General features: G+C 28.9%; 1 protein-coding gene across 3 annotated transcripts in view; it reads left to right on the top strand.

Moving 5' to 3' along the window:
- Positions 1-23,677, top strand: part of LOC118186160 (CYFIP-related Rac1 interactor B-like) — a 65,002-nt gene that overhangs the window by 33,589 nt on the left and 7,736 nt on the right. For 2 of the 3 annotated variants that reach the window (XR_004757724.2, XM_035356221.2), the window contains exon 9: positions 3,922-3,992. Coding sequence is in view for 2 of the 3 variants with exons in the window: in XM_035356221.2 (XP_035212112.1) it covers positions 3,922-3,992 (71 nt within the window). In the remaining variant the exon portion in view is untranslated. Of the gene's footprint in view, positions 1-3,921; positions 3,993-8,490; positions 23,160-23,677 lie in introns of those variants that run through there. The other variant, XM_035356220.2, reaches the window with a different exon arrangement.

The raw sequence follows: 23,677 nt of genomic DNA, 5'->3' as shown, positions 1-23,677 counted from the left end.
GGTGAATATGTGCCTCAGTTTTTAAATTCATTTCCTCGTGAAATATTTTGACTTGAGCCATTAACATTAGACCTGTCAATGTCATGCCCTTGCTGTGATGCTGTCTCATCCATTTAATCATTACTTCATTATGCTCATCATTTTTAACATAACAAATGATTTTTTTGTTATTCATTGAGAGTGGGTGTCAAAATTCATCAAAAAAATTTAAAAAAAACCTCCTCTTTCTTTTTTGCTATATGCTGTTCATTTTCACTGGCATGCTCCTCACATAATTTTGATGTGTATATGCATTTATCCATTTTTTATTTGATTTCAGAAAATCAGTCAATATGCTTTCTTAAATGTAGGTTTTAGTTTCTTTTGTTTTGGTGAAAATGTTGTGGTAGCTGTATTAAGAACAGATTCAAAGCAGTTATTCCCTTTAAGTGATTTTGTAACAAAATAATGTATTCCTGCAGAAATTTTTGAAGTATTTTCTTTCATTTCAGGTAACTTTCAAGGTTGTATTATAAAATTGCTTTAAGACAAAAATATAATTTTTTTAAATCTATTTCAATGCAATAAAAGTAAAGCACAGGAAAATAGCAATATTTGCTTGCTAAAAAAGAACTGTGACAAAGAGTAGTAGAGGTTCCTAATGTCATCCTGCGACACATTCTGCCAAGCATTCATCAGTTGTCGCTTCAGATCTGCGATATTTTGTGGTGCTCGGATCTGGCGGCCTACCATGTCCCAGAAATGTTCGATTGGTGAAAGGTCTGGTGACCTTGCTGGCCAAGGAAGAGTATCAACTGCAATGAGATAGTCCAGAGATATGCGAGCAGTATGTTGGCTGGCATTATCTTGTTGAAAATGGACCCAGGATGACGTGCCATGAAGGGTAATGCAACTGGCCGCAAGATTCTATCGGCATATCGTTAAGCTGTTAAAGATGTATGGAGGATGACTAAAGATGACCTGCTCTGATAAGAAATAGTGCATCACACCAGGGATTCCAGGGATTATGGTTGTATGCCTTTGTAAAACAAAGGCTGATTGGAACCGCTGGCCCCGTCCTTTCCCTATACGAACACGGTGGTCATCACCGGTATCTGTCAGCATTATCCTTATCTTCAGCGTAGATGTTTTTATTTTATTTGGCTTACAATTCCTTACTAAATGCAGTATTTCATCTCGATGTACTCCGTCTTTGATATGACTTAAATCAAATTCCTCGTCATTATAATTCGCTTCCGATAGCGAAGAAAGTAAAGTAAACAAATAAATATTAAGCTTTTTTTTTTGTAAATTTTGATACCCTTTAGATCATAATTGTTCTTTATTTCATAAATTACGGTTTCATATTTTTAATTTTATAATTTCTGCATGCCATCTTACCAGATTTAAACTGATGATCTATAATCCGGAATCGCCGAAGTCCCGACAGGTCCGTATATACAAGGCGTATTCGAAAACTAAGTAGTTTTGGGAAAAAAAAAAAAAAAAAAAAAAATAGTAAAACAATTTTTTCGAATCCAATTTTATTTTTACATGAAAATACATGTCTTAAACTATTTTTCAACATAGTTTCCGCCAATGATCAAACACTTGTCATAGCAGGTGACCAGTTTTTGTATACCATCGTCAAAGAAACTTCCCGCCAGTTTCGATAACCACGAAAGTGCAGCATTTTTCGTGTCATTGTCAGATCCAAAGCGCTTGCCACCAAGCTCGTGCTAAATGTGCAGGAACAAGTGATAGTCAGACGGCGACAAGTCCGGGCTGTATGGCGGGTGATCGAACTGCTTCCAATGAAACTGTCGAATTAACGATTGAGTGACACCAGCAGTATGGGGCCGAGCATTGTCATGGAGCAACACAATTCCTTTACTGAGCATTCAAGCGGTCAGACACGATTTCAAACAAAACATTACGTGAAATTTGTGGAAATGCCTCTGAAAGAGTTGTCATAGTGAAGCGTCTGTTCTCATGAATTGCTTCATCAACTTTCCTTACCAAATCATCGGTGACAACAGAAGGCCGACCACTCCGAGCCTCGGCGTGGACATCACTTGTTCAAACATTCTTACCCACTTTCTCACCATTCCATCACTTATCGCATATTCACCGTAAACTTCTGTCACTTGACGATAAATTTCGGCCGGTTTAACATTCCTCGCGTTCAAAAATTTAATCACGGCACGAATCTCGCAGTCAGCGGGAGAACTAATTGTCTTAAACATTTTGAATGTGCACAGCAAACTGAAAACACAACATAGAGCAACCAAAATGGCGACAATTGAAAGTCAGTGAACAAGAAAGACTAGTGCGCATGCGCGGGACGTCTACCACAGTGCTGCGACGGCGCTAGAATGAAATGGTACTTAGTTTCCGAATACGCTACGTATATAGGATTCCTTGTTAATGTGGTTGAACCTTAAAATTTTGCCTTAAGGAGCATGAGGTATATGTTAAGAAAAAAGAAGCACATAAATCCTCTGTTGCCCAACACTGTTGATTAGAAAATCACATTTTCCTTTTTTTTCCACAGCCAAAATTATTCAAAAACATCTTCATTGATGAATTAAATTTTCTAGAGTTTATAGTGGCAATTATTTATAGTGGCATTTCACATTCATAAAAATCAATTATAGTTAGCAATCCCAATTTCAATTTGTCTTTAACCTCAGTTTTTAAGCTATTTATTTCATATAAGTGTTCATTTTTCATTGACAGATGATGCCAATAGCTTGACTTCTTTCTTCTCATTCTTATTGCCTTAGCTTATCACTGGTGACTCTTTTATCATTTGCACTTCTGGTGCTGAAAAAGAAAATCTTTTCAAAGTATAATACCAATTTAGCTAGATGACTTTTTAAATTCTTTGTGTTAAGGACATAACTAAATCTAAACTCAATAATTAAAAAAATTCCTTATGATAGCGCTCACTTATTTTTCGTAATGGCATAATCATTATTTATATTGTTATTTTTTTTTTTTTTTTTTTTTTTTTGTTGTTGTTGTTGTCACTAAAATATGCTGCTGACTGTTAAAACTGCTGTACAATAAAGGAAATCAAATAGCAGAATGTTATTTATTGCACATATACAATATAATGAGAAGACGACATGGTTAAATTTGTAAGTGTGTAGAATTCAGAAGACAGAGCTGCCACGTCTGGCAGCAACAAAGGCTGTAATCAAACTCGACATTGAATTGAACTGAGCTTGTACAACAGATACGGGTGCTTAACCATCTGGCTTCAACTTTATTCCAGAGTTCATCAATCATAGTGGCTGGCGAGTGGTAGTGTGGCAGTTTTTTAATAACCCATAACCAGATAATATGAATGGTTGAGAAGTCTTGAGAACATGCTGGCCAGAAAAACAGTTGAACACCCTTTGTATTGAGGAAGATCGGGACAGCATTGGAGCATACGGTCATGCACTATCTTATTGAAAGGTGGCATTATGCAGGCCTCAAAGATAGGGTGCATCCATGGCCTTATCTTGTTGGAAATGTAACTTACTGGCTATGTAAGCAAGAGGTGACCAAGAAGTGTATCCAGTGGCATTTCATATGAGCACATCAGGTCCTGGGCCCATGTGATGATGGCAGTATTCATTTTCTTTGGTGGTCACTGATCATACACCATTATTTCTTTGATGGTCCTGCCTAATTTTTTTAGCTATATTTTTATATCGTTTTTAGTATTTTATGAGAACATAAATTATTCATTTACTCATAATTGGTCTGATAACTAGTTCATTATGTTTGGCCTGGGCAAACTGTTTCACTTACTTATCAAAAATCAGTGAAAAGTCAGAGGAATTAAAAATTAAATTTCAATGTAAACTCTGTAAAATTTTAAGTATATCGGAGCTTAAAAATTGTGCTAAATCATTTTAATGTTAACTTTCGGCTATTATTTTTGTTTAGGTAAAAGGTTGTATCAAAGTATTGAAAGATCAGCCAACAAATGTTGTGGAAGGTCTCTTGAATGCTTTAAGGTAATGTTTAAGATTTTAATATCTTACCAACTGATGTAAATCAGTTTATATTGAAGTATTTTTATGTAAAACATCATTAAAAAGCAGTGAGTGTAATTCTGAACTAGTCTCCTTTCTGTTATGCATTTATTTTTTAAAATGTGCATATTGAATGTTGCATGAAGTTTTTATAATGCATGTGTTCCAGAAACACTAATTTTAGACAAATTCATGTTCAGACATGCCTTATCTCTTTATATAAGTATTATTCTTGTAAAATACTAATATGTAATTTTTGCTTTATTAGATATCTGTTAATCCCTATTATTGCATTCATTTTTTTTTTTTTTTCTTTTCAAATGAATTCTCAAAAGTCATTTAATCAATAAATTGAAAATTATATTGTTTCCACAAGTTATAAATTTTTTAATTATTTTTAAGAGAAAAACTATTTAATATAAATCAGAATTATTGCCTTATAGATGATGTCCTCTCAGTTCTTTTTATAAAGGCACATTTTTAGAAATCTTTATTATGAAAGTATTGTTTATTATTAATATAGTGTCGGATATGATGAACAATTATTTTCATTGTTGCTAACACTACGCAAATTTTCACACTTTTGGCAAACACACTTGCATGCAACGTTTATTTTGATTTTTAGATATGCTTAAATATGCAAATCTGTTGGCATCCTATTCTTCAAAAATTGAGAAAGTAAGAATAAAAACAACTATAGATGATGTTCTCTCAGTTCTTTTTATAAAGGCACATTTTGGAAATCTTTATTATGAAAGTATTGTTTATTATTAATATAGTGTCGGATATGATGAATAATTATTTTCATTGTTGCTAACACTACGCAAATTTTCACACTTTTAGCAAACACACTTGCATGCAACGTTTATTTTGATTTTTAGATATGCTTAAATATGCAAATCTGTTGGCATCCTATTCTTCAAAAATTGAGAAAGTAAGAATAAAAACAACTATGCAGTGACTTTCGAAATCAGGATGATATCTTTAAAGATAAAGAAAGAAAAAAAAAGTTCAAATGATATGAGAATAATTATTTTATAGTAAAGCACAATGATTCAATTTCACAGAAATGATTACTTTATACCAATCATTCAATATGTGTATATGCACAAATCACATGCAAACTTCCTATTTCCTAGGTCTTGAAATTTTAAGAGTTTTGATTTCAGTCTCTGGTTTTAGCGGTACAAAGTGAAATTTACACGAGAAGTTAGAATTAAGCAAAAAAATATAGTTAACATCTTGAGTGGCATGACTGCCCTTATCCAGACATGAGATTTTTTGTCATTTAGTACATATTAGATTATAATTTAAAACATTTTGCTTTCTTGTTTTCTTTAATAATGTAAATATTTATGAAAACAGAGACTTAAGTATAAGAATTTAGCTAGCAGAAACTGTTTAAATACGGGTTTCATGAGCAGATCAAAATACTATGCTATTAATGGGTTAATCATATGCATGTTACCTACAAAGTTTCTAACTGCCTGGTGTTGTGAGCTTCAGGATTCCTTCAGCCAAATGTCAGGCTTTGAGTCTTAATAGTTAATTATATGTATGACTTATATCTTACACATTAAAAGTTATGTAATTTTAGAAGCAATAGTTTTTCCATTATTTATTTATTTTAATCATGAATATTATTTAATATGTAAATTTGAGACAGCAAAAATGACAGTAGCAGCAATTGTATAATGATCTTCAAAATTGGCAGAAGATAGCAGTGTGAATAGCAAATAAGTAAAAGCCATTTTGGACATGATCTGTGGAACTTTGTCTTATCTAGAAAGACATTAAAGTAACAAAACAAAGTAAAATATTCAGAAGTAGGGAAGAAAGACTTAATATTTTGCAAGCTGAATTTTTTCCCCCTTTAAAAAAAAAGCTGGATTTTGGAAATGATTTCAAATCTCGTTCTAAACTGCAGTGGTAAGATTTTCATTGCTTGGTGTATTTTTGTTGTATTCACCACAAAGTTTAAAATTTTTCAATTTTTGCGGGCTTTAAGATTTTTTTGACACAGGATACGAGACATTGGACTTGCTAATTATGCAACTAACATGCCACACATTGAAAAATGAACGGCTAAAACAATATTTTTTTTTATCATAGATAAAGTTTTCTACGTTCAGTTGTTTATCAGCTTGTTATTAGGTTTATTGAGTGATTTTCAGAATGACTATTTAATTAAAACATAAACAACATATGTGTAATAAATATATAGAGAGATATACTTGTAATATATGTATTGTAAGTCATTATTCTTTCTATTATAAAAAATCATTGAACTGTGCCAAAGTGGTTGCACTAATATGTAAGTACAGATGGTAGATGTAAAATGAAAACAGCAAAAAATGCATTTTCAGGATTTTGATCAGAGTTAAGTTTATAATTAGTCCAAAGGGATTTGAATCCCGAAGGACTATTAGTTTCGTTTTGGCATTTTGCGTTGGACTCATAAATGTCGGTTCACTTTTCAAACTGTTGCCACAAAATGTTAGAGTCCTGCATTATATTTGAAGAAATTAAATAATGAAAAATCTGCATAAATGTATGTATATTTCTTATTCTATATTGTGATAAAACAACGGTACATAGAGTCATCGAATTTTGAATAACATAATCCTCCAATGAATATGAGCATGTGGAAGACCAAATTTGAAATTTGTTTTATGATCGATTTCCTATTTTTTAAAACTTTGACGAATTTTTGATTAACAAACTCAAGGATTTCAAAGCGAGCAATGGCAACGTTGTGCAGAAAAAACATTTTTATCTCCAGCGCGTGAGTCTCTGTATCGGAAATTCTAAAGATATGCTCATTTTAAAACTATTTTGCGATATTGCTGTTGCACTGGATCTTATGGTTTAAGTGCGAGGACCATGATATTTAATAAAGAAAGGTAACACACAAAATGTTAAAAAACGCCCCTTTGGACGTAATTTAAAATCTGAAACATTTCAGATTTTTTTTTTTTTTTTTCAATTTATTATTAACATAAAATGAATAGGGCTGTGGAGTTGGAATCGGAGTTGTGCAGATTTTGGAGTAAAAGGAGTCGGAGTTGGAGTCGCTAAAAACGGGTTGACTCCGACTCCAGTTTTTGTTGGACAGTTTGAATTTAAAATGAAATTAAAGTGAATTGAAAATAAATTAATGACAAACTGAGTTATTATTTTTATTTATGGACTACATACATTAGTAAATAATTATTTTTTTATTTTGTTGACATATTAATAAATAAATATATGAGGGAGGCAAATGGATGTGATATTTGCCATCAGTGATTAAACTGATTCATTTAGTTACAAATCTCACTGGTAAATATACAGCAGCAGCGATAGCAGCAAGAACTCCCAAAATTTACACCATTCTTAGGAAAAGGAGCAGTTATTGATCAAGCAACGTGATGAGGAAGTACATATTTGATAATATAGTGGTTATTAGAATTAAGAACTTTTTTACAAGATGTAGATAATCCTAATGTTTCACTAACACAAAAGCTGTGGAATGATCTTTCAGAACTGGAAACTTCTTTCTACACAGCATATAGCCACAAAAAAGCTACAATCTGAAGAATTAACAGGAGGCGAGAATGGAAGAATGTGGTGTTTGTTCTTTCTGAAATGGAGGGTTAATTGCAGAAGGAATCATTTCTTCAATGAAGAAAAAAGAAACTAGTTTGCTAGACATTGAGATCTTGCCAAGTTCAATATATGTAGATCCAAAATATTGAATTTTATTGGATGACGAACAAATTGAAAAGGCAAAGAAAGCCATCTATGAACTTTCAATAAGAATGAAATTATTTTCAGAACAATTCGAATATTAAAATCAGGACAGTCAAACTGCAGACATTGCAACTGAGTCTCTATCATCCTCTTTCAGTGATGAATTAGATTTTGAGAAATATTTTTGTATAATATTGAAAGCAAAGCTAAGGCAAAGCGAATGAAAATAAAGAACCAAGAGCCTTTAGATACAAAAATGAAAACATGCAAACAGGATTTCTACACAGACTTTGAAGAAATAGAGAAATATGATTGCGCTTGCAAGACGCCTCTTTTAGAACATATAAAAATCTATCCTTAAACATTAAAAGAAGTAGCTCTAACAGTAACAGCTCTTCCTGCTACTCATGTTAGTGTGGAAAGACTCTTCTCAGCTGTGAAGTTTATCAAATTGGATTTATGGTCTTCCAACAAAGAAGATCTTGCTGAAGCTGTGCTGTTTTTCAGAAATAACTAATTCCAGTTTTTTCATTTCATAATAAATGCTAATTAATATAAATAATTTGCTATCAATTTTATTCTGCAGCATCTTTTACTTCGTATGTGTTTACACACATATATATATGAGGGAGTCGGAATCTTTAAAATTCCAGGAGTCAAAATTGGTCATTTTTCCTACCGACTCCACAGCCCTGAAAACAAAGATACTTTGTACATTTTAATTCTAGAATTATTATTCTCTCTACAGGTACACCACAAAGCATTTAAATGATGAAGCCACACCTAGACATATAAAGAGCTTACTTGTGTGAGACCAAAGTGAATGTCTGGTCATACTAGAATTAGTTTATTCTTCGAGAATATTTCTGATATGATTGCTTGTGTCATAAGAATATTTTGTCAGCTTTTGCATATGTGTAATAATTGTTTTATTCATATATTGTTTATTTTTTTATGTGTGTGTATAAAAGTATGGAATTTAAATTTTGTTGAGTATAAATTTGAGGCTTTTCTTTTAGTGGGTACAAAAATAAAAGATTTCGTTTTGTCGAAGTAAGCATTTAACCTACTATGGAGAATAGTGTGTGAAAAATTTTTGAAAAAGATAAGTTCTCATACCCTATCTGAATCTATTTTGGGGTCAAAATTAACTGAATTTTATTTCTTATAAATAATATCTCAGTCCTGTACTGGAGCTGATAAAATAAAAACACTTTTTTGGGGGGAGGAGGAGGTAAATGTAATCAAATATTTTTTCTTAATTACTTAAAAAAAATTATTTGTGAAAACATATACGTATAATTTTATGTAACATGACATCACATCAATTTAGATTCTGTAGCAAATTTCATACTGCAAATTCTGCATAATTCTTAATTCACCCACTAATTGTTAAGTGTCAGATCCCTTATTTGGAATTTTTTAATATTAATCCAGTGAATTTTTGTGTGTGTGTGTGAAATATTTGTTATAATTAAATAGTATGAAAAAGTTATATTCCAATACTGATTTAGTTTTTTAAAAGAGACTATAGAGAAAAGTATTTTTCAGTATAGCCTCAAATTTTTTGTTATCTTTTTTAACATTTTGTTAAAGTACTTTAAATATTTTTGTTACCCATGTGTTTTTATTGAATTCTTTAATATTAGCTTTGCTTTTGTTTTTATTTGTGAATTCAAAATTATTAGATGAGTTTATGGTGAAAAGCAATTAATTTATAATTTAATTGTAAAATTTTTATGATCCTTTTTACTCATATCATTATGTGGTTTTTTATGTGATACCTGCAAAAAAAAAAAAAAAAAAAAAAAAAAAGCTCCATTTGAATAAAGATTAAAAAATACGTTCAATTAATATTTATTATTTTGCTGTGATAAGTAAACCTTTTCAGTACCTTACGGTGTGGGATTTAATCTGGAGCATAAATTAGAGACTACAAAGAAAATTCTTCGTTTTAATTATTTTCATATTATATGAAATACACTGACTTCTTTACATATTTTACAAATTATGTAAGGAAGTCATATATTTCTGTTCTTAAATTTGTTTGGAATTAACGTATGGTTTTAAGAAAAATTTCATGTATGAGTGCAATAAGTTTGTTATTAAGTGTTATACCAAAAAACTGTTAAAACATATTATTTATAAATAACTGAGAAAAGCTAGATTTAATATTTAATGTTGTGCAGTTGTGCTCTGATTTAAGATAAAAATAACACCTCAGAGTAATAAAATAACGTTGATTTTACTTTCTGCTTCTTATATTTGCATTTCAGAAAAGAAAAATTTAGTTTCTATTTTTCTGTAAATAGAAGTGTAACTATGTAAGCATTCAAGAAATTCTTATTCAAAGGATAAAGCAGTACATGAGGCAGCATTTGAATATCCTGCTTGGTAAAACGATTTGTACTGTAATTTCACTCATGTACAATCTTCAAAGTATTAGGATTTATTTTTGAAATTTTAGACATTTTATGGCTTGTTATATAATTTCAGGTTTCTCCCATAATGAATGAATTTAAATATACCAAGCTAAGCATTCTAAGTAGAGTTTCGTTTTAAGGAATTTATTTTGAATGTATTTTTCCCCCCATGTATATTTTATATTTTGTTGAAAACAATTTACTAAACATTTTATAAGTATAGCTGTCAATATATATAATTTATAATCCTTTAGACCCTTGCCCCAAATTTGAATTCAGATATGAGCTTTTTCTATAACGTGCATTTAAATTAACAGAAGATCTGCATATTAAACAGTAAAAAACTTGAGGTTGTAACATGAAATATCCTTATATTTTTAATTTTTGGAAAGTTGCTTAACAGTTGACTGCTGTGGGGGTCACCAGTGGCCAGCACTTGACTTAACTAGCGCCGTGGGGGCCACCGGCGATGCAACCCATAGTAAAAATAGGTAATTAGAATAAATATCAGTACTGATAAATTTTTAAATAATGCCATTGTTTCAATAATGGTTTGAAGAGCAATAAATCTCAAAAATGGTGTGCAGCACCTCGGGGGTCGTGACCCCCGAGGTCACAAAAAATAGATTAAACACAATTGTATATATCACCTTATCTTCTGTAAATAATATTTCAACATAATATACATCGCATAATAAAAAATTCATGTTAGCGCTAAGAGCAACTACGTAAAATGTGCACAGCAGTCAACATGTTAAAAAAGATTTTTAAAATTTGTGTGCATAAAAAATATACAGTGGCTGATTGCTTGTTAAATTCCATAAAGCAGTATAGTATCATTTTCATTCAAAGTGGGATATTTTAATGTACGAACTTTTTGTAGGTAATTAGTGTGATGTATATATGTATGTATTGCTGTCAGAATGAATTTATTCATGATATGGCTAATATTCTATGCAAATTTACAACTGTTGCATTAATATAACTTAAATTTTTTGGTAACTGCTAGATGTAGCATTATACTCTGAAATACTGTGTCAAAAATACCGGTGAATAATAAGGTTGTTGAACAAAATGTTAAGAATATTTATGTGAAATATATATATATATATGGCCTTTGGCAATATGTTTAGCATTTACTCTATAACCCCCTTTTTTTATTTCACTACTTTTAGGGGGGAGATAATATGGTATACTTGATTCATTGGTAATTATCATAGCAGCAATAATGATTTTTTACGATTGTCCTTTTTATGGCAGTGTTGTTATATGTGGGAGAGGAAGATTAATTTTTATGTTTTATTGTCATTGTGAATGAAATTACTGTAGCAAATGCAGTCTATTTAAATTTCAAATGCTCAATGCTTATTATTGCCCGTCTTAGATTTTATGTTAAACGTGTAATTTGTTAACCAAATCAGCCTCCCCCCCCCCCCCGAAAAAAAAAGTTAAAATAGTGCAAACATGATTTTGTTTATATCAACTCCCCATAAACATTACTTATCTGCCATTGAACTGTATAATAAATTATAAATTTATGTATAGCTGAATATATTATAATACTTGTTGTAATATTTATGTTAGCCTTTGAATTGTCCCCTCTATTTTCATTAGCATTAGAATTATTTTTTAAAAATTTTGTAATGCATTTATGGCATTGCTGTTTTCATAAGTGCATGATATTTTGAGATGTATCATTAATATATAAGTGATGAGTTACTACAGTAGATGCCGGTTAATGATATCTCTTATATATTGTTCTTGAATTGTCAAAGTAACGCATGTTTTTATATGAAAATATGCAAAATACTTCACTTACTGTAATCAACAATTTTGTTAATATGATCAAAATATTATAGAATAAATTTTTTTAAACTGAAGTAAAATTCTCAGTTGAGGTCAAAATAGATTTAAAAAATTGGCAAGTGACAGAGATATGTTGCTAAGTTAACAAAAAGCACGTTTTCAGTGTTAATCAACATTTAAAATTTAACAAAAAAGCAACTTTAGTTTGGCATAGATTTAAATAACTGTATGCTTTTGTGGTTAATCAGACACAGGTCATTCTTCTTCTGGAGGGGAGGAATTCAGCTTCATTTTTGCCCTCTTTTTCTTGCTTCTGGAGAGGAATCTGTGAAAACATCTTTGCCATCTTTTCCACCTTCTGCCTACTTTTTAATTTTAGATTGGCATGTTTTCTTTCAGCAAGGGATGTGCACCAAGAATTATGATTAGGAGTTTAGCATTGGTCAAATAATTTCCAGAAGTGTTATGAGCAGTTCGTAAATGAACTTTTGCATTAAAGACATTGTGAAAAGTTCATAAACAAATTTTTGCATTTTCCTGATTAAAATGATGTGATAATATGCTTCTGGTTATATTTATGTTAAATTACTTGAACACCATTGCTATTTTGAAGAACCTTTTTTTATTTGTTTGCTTTCGTTTAATGTTACTAAATAGTCATGGATAAATGGGATCACATTAAGCGACACTTACCGTAAAACGTTTGTATATTTACTGTAAAAAAGTTGCTCATTTTGACAAAACATAGTAGCATAAAATGTATAGCTAGCTATAAGCAGAGACTTTTCTTCTCCTTCAAAATGATGGGAATGCTCTTGCATACTTAGTCTTGATTAAATAACATATGATAGAGTTGAGTATTAATCCCTGCTTATCAAATTTAAGTGTTTCATTGTTCAAAATTTCTAAAATACTATTAGGAAAAAATAGCTGTACTTGATTTTTTTTAGTTTAAAAGCATACTTACCCCATTTTCAAGCATTTTTTATGCTGACGTTTTTTAATATGAAAATAGATTTAATCACTATTTCTTTCGAGTCAGATTTTCTATCTGAAATGAAATGAGATTGTTTTTAATAGTAAGTTATATAAAATGTTAAATATTAAGGAAATGTGTAATAGTTAAAACAGTTCTAAAAATTAGAAAATTTGACTTGATCTTTACATCTAAGAAGAATTGATAAAATTTGTGCGTAGAATATTGCTTGCTTGTAACTGATGCTGTGGTTTATTTTTGGTTGATACTAAATCTCAGAATTATTTGATTAGATAAATAAATGAATGATGCAATATAATGGGCATAATAGCACATTTTCCACGTGAATAAGATCAACAAGGTAAACAATTCACAAGAAAAAAACTGTACTAAAGGGACTTCTAATCTAATTAAGCGTTTCTCAAAAATTATTCTTCATATGCAAAGCAAAAAATTTTTGATCCATTAGAATACTTTTAAGTTTGTATCAATGCCAAGGCATTTATTTCCTAGTTGTGATTGATGATTTGAACTAGTTTTTTAACTCCAGAGTAGTATTGTCTAAAATGGCAATTATTTAATATTTTAATTAAATAATTGTCTAAAATGACAATTATTTAATTAAAATATTAAAATGCAAATCTTTTGCAATATCATTTATAAGAATTTGTCTTGCTGAATTGAAATTCAAATTCCTTACAATGTTGCGACTTATCCTCCTGATCTGAACAAAGTTTAGAATTCAGTGTGGTCAAGAGAGAAAATGTTGTGCATGTTGTTGGCTAAGGCCTTGGGCACTTTTTGAGTGAGGAATTTGTGCTATTCAATCTTTATTTTGATGAAGAACACCTTTAGGGGGATGGATCCAAGAGATTCCTACTCTTCTTTCCCTACCACAAACCTCCCAAAAGCAGCTTTGGGCTTAACAGTATTTCGAGCATTCTCATATCTCTAAATGCTATACAAATATCCATGTCTCTTATGAAGCCTGGGTCCAACACTGGCTGTGGCAGCTGGCTGTCCTATCACCGTGCCAAATGGCGGCATTTACAACAATATATGGCTGTTAACTAATTTATTGAATAATTGATCATTTTGAATTTTTTATCCATCTTCATATGATTATGCTATTATATCTAAAAAGTGTCTATAATTGCTTTCTTATATATATAAAATGCAGGCAAAATAATTTTTATCTATGAAATAATGCATTTATTAAAAAAGATGAGAAAGTTAATTGTAACTCATGCTATAAAATGTTTCAGATTTGAAAAAAGGGGGGAAATGCGCTGTATGCTAAGACTGAGCTTTTTGTGATGTCATAATTAAAATTTAAAAAAAGCAGATGCAGTTTTTCCTCATAAACCTCTTTTGGGAAAGGGACAATATTTGGAAAAATATGCATATGAATTCTCATCCTTCTGGTTTGTCTACGGCATTAAAAAATCAGAGGCTAAAGCCAAAGAAATCTTTGTTTATTTTATTAGTATGAAGTATTCCCTTTTCACTTGCCACTTCTATTCTTCCTATTTCTAAACTAGTTTGAAAAATTTACTGTAATTTGTTTTTATAGTAATGTAATTGAAATTATGCTACTATTAATAATACAGTGAAAATTTCAGTTTTACTTTTTCAACAGCTGATTTCATAAAGCAAATGTGCTTTCAGCATCTGAATTATAAAGCAGTCTAGAACTGACCGATAGCAAAAATAACGAGAGAGTGGTAAAATGTCTTCCTTACAATACATTGTGCCAAAAATAATCATGAAAACTTTTAAAGTAAAAAGCATTTAGGTTAAAAAGCATTTTTTGATTGATTAATCATATGCTGAAATCTTACAAGTTAAAATATGAACTAAGGTTAATTAAATTTTAATTATTAATTCAATAGATTATTTTTTTCTGATACTATATCTAATTTTGGTTCTGTTAATAACTCTAATGAAGCTTTACACAAGCACAACCATATGACTTTAACCCCTTCTTGGTCAGATTTTTTTTCCGAACTTCTGACCCCCAAAAAAGCATTTTTTTTAATTGTTAAAAATTAATGTGTGTTCTATCCTAAATTCGACAATGCAAAATATTTTTGACAGTAAGCAGTTTTTGATGGATGGTGGTCAAATATATGATATCCCATCCACTGATCACCAGTTTTCCCTGCAGTTCACCCAAATTTTAAATTGAAAAAAATACAGTGTGATTATTTATTAACTCTATTGTTTTGATGTATTTAATATAAATATCTACATAAAAGTAATTATTAAAATTACGTAAAAAATGCTTTAGAAAATGGATTTCCATCCTTACTGTTAAAAGAACTTTACAACCTGCCTTGGACATCAGAGTGTAAAAACCACATTTATCACAAAACCAAAATCACAAATCTAATCAAAAAAAAATTTTTTTTGGTTACTTTATCAAAAAAATATTAGCTATAAATATAAAAACTATCTTGAATGTTTTTTGAGTTGAAATTCTAACAGATATTATGCAGATATTCAATAACAGATATTCAAGGTTGCAAATCTCACTGCAAAAATTATGAAGAAACTAGGGCTAGTAGCACTCTCTCTTAGCAATATTCAGAAACACAAAAATAATTGCAGAATTTACAGCAACGTATGAGTAGCAACAAATTCAGTTTCAACGCATGAATTTTTCACTTCATCATATGGCATGCAATGCCAACCTTATGGGTCCAAAATGACGAACGTTTGAGATGTGACGCCGACCAAGAAGGGGTTAATTGCATTTAAACTCTTAAAATGAATAATAAAAGCATGTGACTTAATATTATTTGTTTTATAGAAAGTATGATTGATCTTTAATTTTATCTTGTGTTAAAAAACTTCGTTTTAATGCAGATCATAATTAAATTTTTTGTTGCATTTTTACACTGTAACAATTTTTAAATAAATGTTACTGTTGAAAGTGCTATTCTTACATTCTTTAAGGTGCACATTTAACTGTTGTTTTGAATGTTATACTGTAATTAAAAATGCAATGTGTATATTAAGGTTTACAAACTAGTAAGTCTAATCCTTAAAGCTAAAGTAAATTTGTTAATAAAAACATGTCATAAAAAATTGCCCGCCCACTTAGTTTTTACATTTCAGTGTTATGCTTGTATACTTTAATATTTTAATGGCAAGAATCATCATCTCATAAAGTCTTTTGCATTTCACTTTGCATTTATAAAATTTTAGTGCATTTTAAATGCACGTGTGATAACAAAAAATATCAAAATTGTAACTGAAATATTGAACTTTTAATTTGTATAATTTTTAATCCAATGTATAAAATTACATTATGATTGAAATAAGAAGAGTTATTCACAAAACATTCTCTGTAATCGTCTTTCAATTTTTTTAATAATAATATAAAGTATTCAGTATTATCTACAGTATTACATTGTATATATATTTAAGGAATAAATTAATGTAGAACATAGAAATCTATTTGTGATTAAATTGATGATTATAAAATTGATTTAGATTTATTGTTCCCTAATTTGTGTGTTGTGCAAATTGGTGATCTGTGTGATTTAATTAGATGCAGGAAGGAAAATTTATATAGTAAATCAAGTTGTTTTTTTGTTTTGAACAAAAAATGACTATTGAAAGCTAATAATTTTTTGATTTATATGTGTATGAATTATTAGATAGATATTAAAATGTTTGTGTTACAGTTAATTTATATAAGCAAGTGCATTTGGGGTGTGATCCCCCCTTTTTTGTGTATCCTTGCATGTGATAAGTTCCATTGCATTTTCAATAATGCTGAGCATACTTGCTAACCTCTTAGATGTTGGAAGTACTTATTTTCCTGTATATTGTGTCTTGTTAAGCTTAAAAAAGTCTACAAAGATAGAAGTTTCAAAATACAATTTTCTCATAAAATGTTTTTAAATTTATTTATTTAAAGCAGTGTATTTATGTTTTTTAATTATTAATTTCCTTTTTCTTTTCTTTACAAAGAAAATACATCTAATAACAAGATCAAGCAAATGCAGAAACTATTATTAATTCTAACTCTTATGTGTTAGTTTGTCGTGTCAAATAAGTATAATGAACTATTCACTTGCCAGAGTAACTAAATCCACTGATATAAACTTTCCTGTGAAGTTCTCCAAATTTTAAAGTTTGAACTCTTGATTGGAGCTGATTTTTCATGTTTAAAGTAAATTTCTTTGATATTTGTGTTTAATAGAAATAAACGACAAAACATTTTTGACAGCTGTATGAATATTAGTTTCATATTGCTAATTGTCATAAAAGTTCTCCTTAATTATTTGTCATAGGAGATGTTTAGGTATGAGGAAAACCATGAAAGCCCCATGAATTGAGCTTGATCTTGAACCTAGTATGTGGTATTAGTATTTAAATGGTCTTATTCACTCTGCTGTCGTTGGGCTGTGTCTCATTTAAATGAGAACTCGTGAATAGTTTCAGCATGTCCCTTTTCCTGCTGCACAAATAATCTATATCCATTAAAAAAAAAAAAAAAAAAAAAAAGGACTCGTTTAGATCAGTTTGGACTTAAAAATGATGAGTCCATGATCATTCATCAATAAAATTTAGTGTTAGAAAATTCAATTCAAGAAATTTTGTGTATTTCTTTGGATTTGTCATTTGACTGTAATAATAAAAAGATTACAATAATGTAGTGGTATGGGAAACAAAACTATAATCTTATCAGTAAGTTTAAAGGTGTGATCAGCAGCCAAGTGGTTGGTCTGCTGATTGCTGGTATTTGATCTTAGGTGAATGGGCTAGTTGCAAGATTAGTTTTTGCAGTTTTCCCCATATGTATGAGCCAATTTCTCTTAAAAATGTCTACCATGAAGGTATCCCTTCACTTCGGCAGATAGCCCTCACATGATTTGCCATTTTCAAACAATCTAAATAGTAGGTTTAAAATGCTTGAAAAGATTAAAATTCAAAAGTATGAGTTAAAATGTAATGCTACAGAAAAGCTTTCTTGGTAAAACATACCTTGTGACATCAGAAATGTAGTGAAAAAGTCATTAAAATATTCAGTTAGTAATAACAATCATCATATGAATAGTATAAATAATAATATTGTCTAATAATAATAATACTAATAGCCAAGTAACTAGTAGTCACAATGATATTTTATTTTCATGGGTAACAGAATTGAGCAAAATATTTTAATAAGATTTATTAAATAAAAAGATAATTAGTAAACATACATTATACCAAAAATAAATGTAAGATTTAAGTCCATGACATTTGCATATGCCATGAAAACATTTGCAAATTTAAACAAAATGTATTTAATGTCATATAAAATATCATAAAAATAATGCTTAATAAACAATGGATAATATATACAGTAGTGATCAAAATTTTCATACTTCAACAGCAATTAATGATGCATTAATCATATAATGCTTAAATTAAATACAAGTGCTCAGAACTTGTGAGAAAATATTTAAACTCTTTACATATATATATATACTTTGCATTATTATATATTATGAAGATGGAGACATAATAATGTGAGGGATTCTCATTTCGAAGAATTGACTAGAAACACATACAAATATTTACCAAATTTATATAAATGTAATATACCTTCATATGATAAACCAAATTTTCAGTTGCAAAGAAAAGTTTGGTCTTAGAAGGATGACTGAATATTCTGAGGGTTCATGCAGTAAATTAGTTTATTTCCTTATGGATACAACTGCTTTTACAATAGTTGTGTAATAATTTAATTTATTTTATATATTATGCTATAAAAGCTACATGTGTGATAATATATGCTACAATATTTGTTTGAATACATTTTAAAAAAGGAGTATTAATAGACAATGTGTATAATTTTGTCAGTTTTTTATTTTGCTTAGTTTTTAACAATTTTTTCAAATGAATGGCTCATACATGTGCTAAATTCTTGCTTAAACTTTAGTTTTTTGTAAATTATTATTCATTTCTTGTCTTATTTAATATATTGATTTAATCCAGTGTACCTGATTAAAAGTTTTATATGAAGTTAGTTTTTAGGATTTATTTTTTGAGATTTCCCACTTTCTTGCACATACTTTATGTCTGTAATGCATAATTACAAACTAGAATGATATTTTTTTGCATTAAGAGAAACTATTCAAGTTTTATGGTATAGAAATTATGTACTTAATTTAGAGCAAATTTATTTTCTTTAAAAAGTTGACCATCTAAGTTTCAACAGGCTATCAGAAAAAAAATTATATGTATAGTATATGTTCTATGCCAAAACTGAGATTCGATCAAATCAAAGGCAGATATTTGCCCATTTCTCAGGATTTTATATTTCATATATATGTGTACACAGGGTGCAGTGGATAACCTCTCTCCTCCAACCTTTTTTCCCCTTCTTTTATGGAGCACAAATCTATTACAATATTCTAAATAAAATTTTGCTCTTTGTGAAAAACATACAAGTGTATGAAAAGGCAAAGATGTGTGAATATGAGTTAAGATTTATGCAAACAATATTTTATGCACCTTGATAGATAATGACATCCAGTGTGATTGTTGAATAGTACTGAGATCTGAATAGTACTGATTGTAGTTCTTCGAAGTTATGAAATTTGTTACTTGTTAAATTTAGTAGTTTGTATCACATTTTAGGTAATTCATGTATCCTGGATATGTTTGTCAAGAAAATGTTTTGATTTAATTATTTTAGAAAGTTTAAACAATCTATTTGTAAATAACAGCAATAATGCATAAAAGTACTTCTACAATTTTATTGTCAGTTTATCCAAACTACGAACAAAGTTGCTGGCTGACAGATTATTTTAAAAAGTAAAATTGATTGTAAAATGTGTAAGTGAAAAACCTCTCAAAATATTTGTATTATTTAAACTCTCACTTTGATATAATGTCCTTTTAAACGATTTGTCCAGTAAATATCTTAATCGGTTAAAATTACGTTTTTTTGCAAATAGAGAGAAGTAAAAATTTTGCTTTAAAATTGAATTTTAAATACATTCTATATTTGGAAAGTATGCAAAAAATGTGAGATTTCTTGTAATTTCTTCTACTAATTTGATAAATTCGAAAATGAACAAATGTCTTCTGTAATAGCAAGAATGCTAATTATAAAAAATTTAATTAACCATTCATCTTCTAAGGCATTTCATATGAAAGATAATTTGCTTTGTAATTTTTTTCATTTACTGCATTGGGCAGATGTGACCCCCATTTTTTGACATTTTTATACCTTGAACATATCTTGACATGTCTGCAGCTAAATATATAAGTACTTCAATTTTTTTTAAACTGTAATAGGTTTCACCTTTCTGATAAATTAACATATGAAAATGTTAAATAATAAAATGTTCTAAAACAGTTTAAAATAGCTGTATTATGTAGATTATTTAATGTCATATTATATAGAACTTTGATTGTTTGCTGTACCTTTACTCAAAATTGTTTCAGTAATAGAAATGTAACTGAATTTTGTGAGGTTTAGTTAGTTAGAAATGTGTTGTAAAAACTGCATTTTTTTTTTTTTTTTTTTTTTTTTTTTTTTTTTTTTTTTTTTCCAGAAGGGAGGTCTATGAATTTCATTGAAAAATTTTATTCTCTTCAGCTTTTTAACATTTTAAAAGTATTGCATTGTTTTCATCTGGTTGTAAAAGCATAATTACTTTAACATTCACTTAGTCTTTATGAAATAGAATTAAATAAAAAAATAAGCATTATGTACATAAATATATATTTTAATTCAGATAGTGTTTACCTGATGTAATTTCATTCAGAATTTGCTTTTGTCAAAATCGTAATTGTAAATATGGAATGTGATGCACAATTATAAAATTTACTTTTTCTAATGCTGTGCATTAATAGTAGAAAGATGGTAGACCTAAATAAAGTTTAATATGTGCATTCATCAGACTATATGCTTTTAATATTACAGCTTGAACATAGTAATATGTAAACTTAAAGGCTTCCTCTTTTGTAATAGTAATTATGTAAATAGTAGTTTCATAAGAAAAAAGATGATACATAAAAATATTTCTTTGTCAGTATTTTGCTTCATGGGTATTTTCCCCATATGATACTTAGCTCAATATCCATTAATAGAATGTAAAAGAATATTTTTTATTTATGTACGTAAGGAAAGCAATAAAAGAAAACATGAAATATGATGAACTTCTAGATTTTTGTAACATAATTATTGAAGCAATAATCCATAATTATTAGAGATTTTTTTAAAAAAATACTTTATATTTAAACTGAAGGCAGATTTAAATTTTTGTATAAATAAAAAAAAAGATCATTTGAAGATTTAGGTAGTTAATAAAATGTTATATTAAAACATATAATTTTATGAACCTAATAGAAGTTCCTCCAGATTTAATTATATTTTATATGTACTTCATAACTATGCATGCAAACATTTTGTGAATGATACTGTGAAAAGTAATAGCAGTACAAACTCAGACAAATAAGATTTTCAGATCACAACTTATGGCCATTATGGACCAGCTTTTTGCTGATCATATACATTGAATTCCAATATAAACTACTAAGGGGAACAATATATTTGAAATTAATTCTTTTTATTTTTTTGGTAAGTGCATGAATTTTCATAAAGGGATCTCTAATATAATTTATTCATTGCAACTCAAATTTTTGGAACAGAATTTACCTAAACTTTTATACAGAACCCCCTATCTGATATAGTGACTAATTATTTTTTATAAATTTCTGTGAAGAAGACTAGCTGTCATAAAGTAATGAGCAGTTTTTTTAAATATTTTTTTATTTTTAAAAAGGTTTTTATCTGTTGCTCAAAATTTGCCTGTAGATAAAATTACGTATCGCTGCTTTCTCTCTTTAAAGTATATTTATCACCTCCTTATTTTTTGTTTTGATATAAAATAGCCTTAATTGGAAATGCAAACATACTTTTTCAATGTCATTTGTCAGCTTTTATTTTATTTCACGAAATATTCAAAATGAACTGGGTTATGCTTGAACATACCCAGATTAGGAGGAAATGAAATGCTTGTTGAATAACCATACTTTGATGTGATCATTGTATAAAATTATTATGTTATGTTATAAATTTAACTCCTTTAGGGGAAAACAAGTAGAAAACGTTCTCTCTTCAGCAATGAGCTTGCTTCAAAGACAGTTTAAGTGTGATGATAATTGCAGTAATTCTTAATCACTAATTTGTTGATCTTTTTTTAATGTATAATTTTAAATATTAAATTTTAATGAAATAGTATATTTTGCATTCAGTATCTGTAATTGATAATATAAAAATTGATCATATTTAATAATGTACCTTGAAAACTGTCTTCTATTCTCAGTAATATATGATTTTTATATTTTTTACTTGGCCATCAGATTCTCTTGATTTATAGTTGTCTTAGAAAATACTTTCATGAATTTTTTCATGTGTTAGAAAATACTATGTGAAAATCATGGTTTCCAGTTTGACATTTTATATTTATTTGTATTTTTTATTTAAAACATTTTGTCATGTATGTTTTAACTCACATATTCTTAATTCTTTACTTACTTTGACTAATACTTGTTATTAATAGGAATCCTTATTTTTATTTTTAATGTTTTACTAATGTATGAGTAATATAATGTTTTACTAGTGTACAAAGATCTCATATTACCTCTCTGAAGTGGCTACATTTCAATCAATTTTCAGCAATAGGCTGTCCAAGTTTTCAAAGTAGGACATGTTCCTGAAACCAATATTGCCTGTGAAGCTTCTCACTGCCTCTCTGTATTTTCTGCTTTTTATACCTTTTTTACATAACCAGTGCTCTTTTTTACACTGTAATTGTTTTATATAGAAACAATATATTTGCTGTGAAATGAAGCTGTTTTTTGTTATGTGATTTTTGCTATTTTTATACGAGGTAGTCATTTGCCAGAAATGTATTTTTTATCACATTCCCCATGGCTTTATCATTATGTAATGCACATTTCGTGTACCATTTGATATAGTAATCACAAGTAAAGCATTCCATTTGTAGAAATTAATGTTGCAAACAATCTGTGTGGTGCTTGTGGAATATCTTTGTATTGATGTGAATGTTTTGCTTTGTCTCCAGTACATAATGCATTTCAGTTTTCCATTGTTTCTTTTTAATTCTCAAGTTGATTATATCTAGTCTATTCTCCCTGTACATATTTTCCTAAGAAATAAAAAATATATGAAAATAATGATGGCTTTGATGATTGTTATTGAAGATAGAAAACATTGTAGCAGTTCATATGGGAAATAATTAAATAAGAGTGCAATGATATGTTTTCTCATGTTTGTAAAAATCCTCCAAATAAACTATCCCATCAGTTCTATTCATATCAACTATTTCATATCAGTACTTGATCACATTTACATTGAGAAAACAAATGTAATTTAGAGAAAAAAGTAGAGTACATGCTTAATCATAAAGCAGTGCCAGATGCTAGTTGAACATTTAATATGCTAATTGTTATATGGTTGAAATATGTATAGTTATCAAATTAATGAAATTTTTTTAATTCTATGTGGTATGAAAGTACATTTTATGAGTGAAGTCTCAGAAAAGAAATTATTTTTGACAGATTCATATTTTTTCCTAATGATAATTTGTAATTATTTTCTGAATCTGTTAATTCCAGAAATATTGGAATTATGATTCAAACATATTTTCCTATTTTGCAAATCAGAATTTAAAATTAATTTCAATGATGCTGTG

The sequence above is a fragment of the Stegodyphus dumicola genome, chromosome 1, assembly GCF_044657685.1.
Source record: "Stegodyphus dumicola isolate Sdum_Otavi_A_Nest chromosome 1, ASM4465768v1".
In the NCBI taxonomy this organism is placed as follows: Eukaryota; Metazoa; Arthropoda; class Arachnida; order Araneae; family Eresidae; genus Stegodyphus; species Stegodyphus dumicola.
This window is presented reverse-complemented; position numbering and strand designations above follow the sequence as displayed.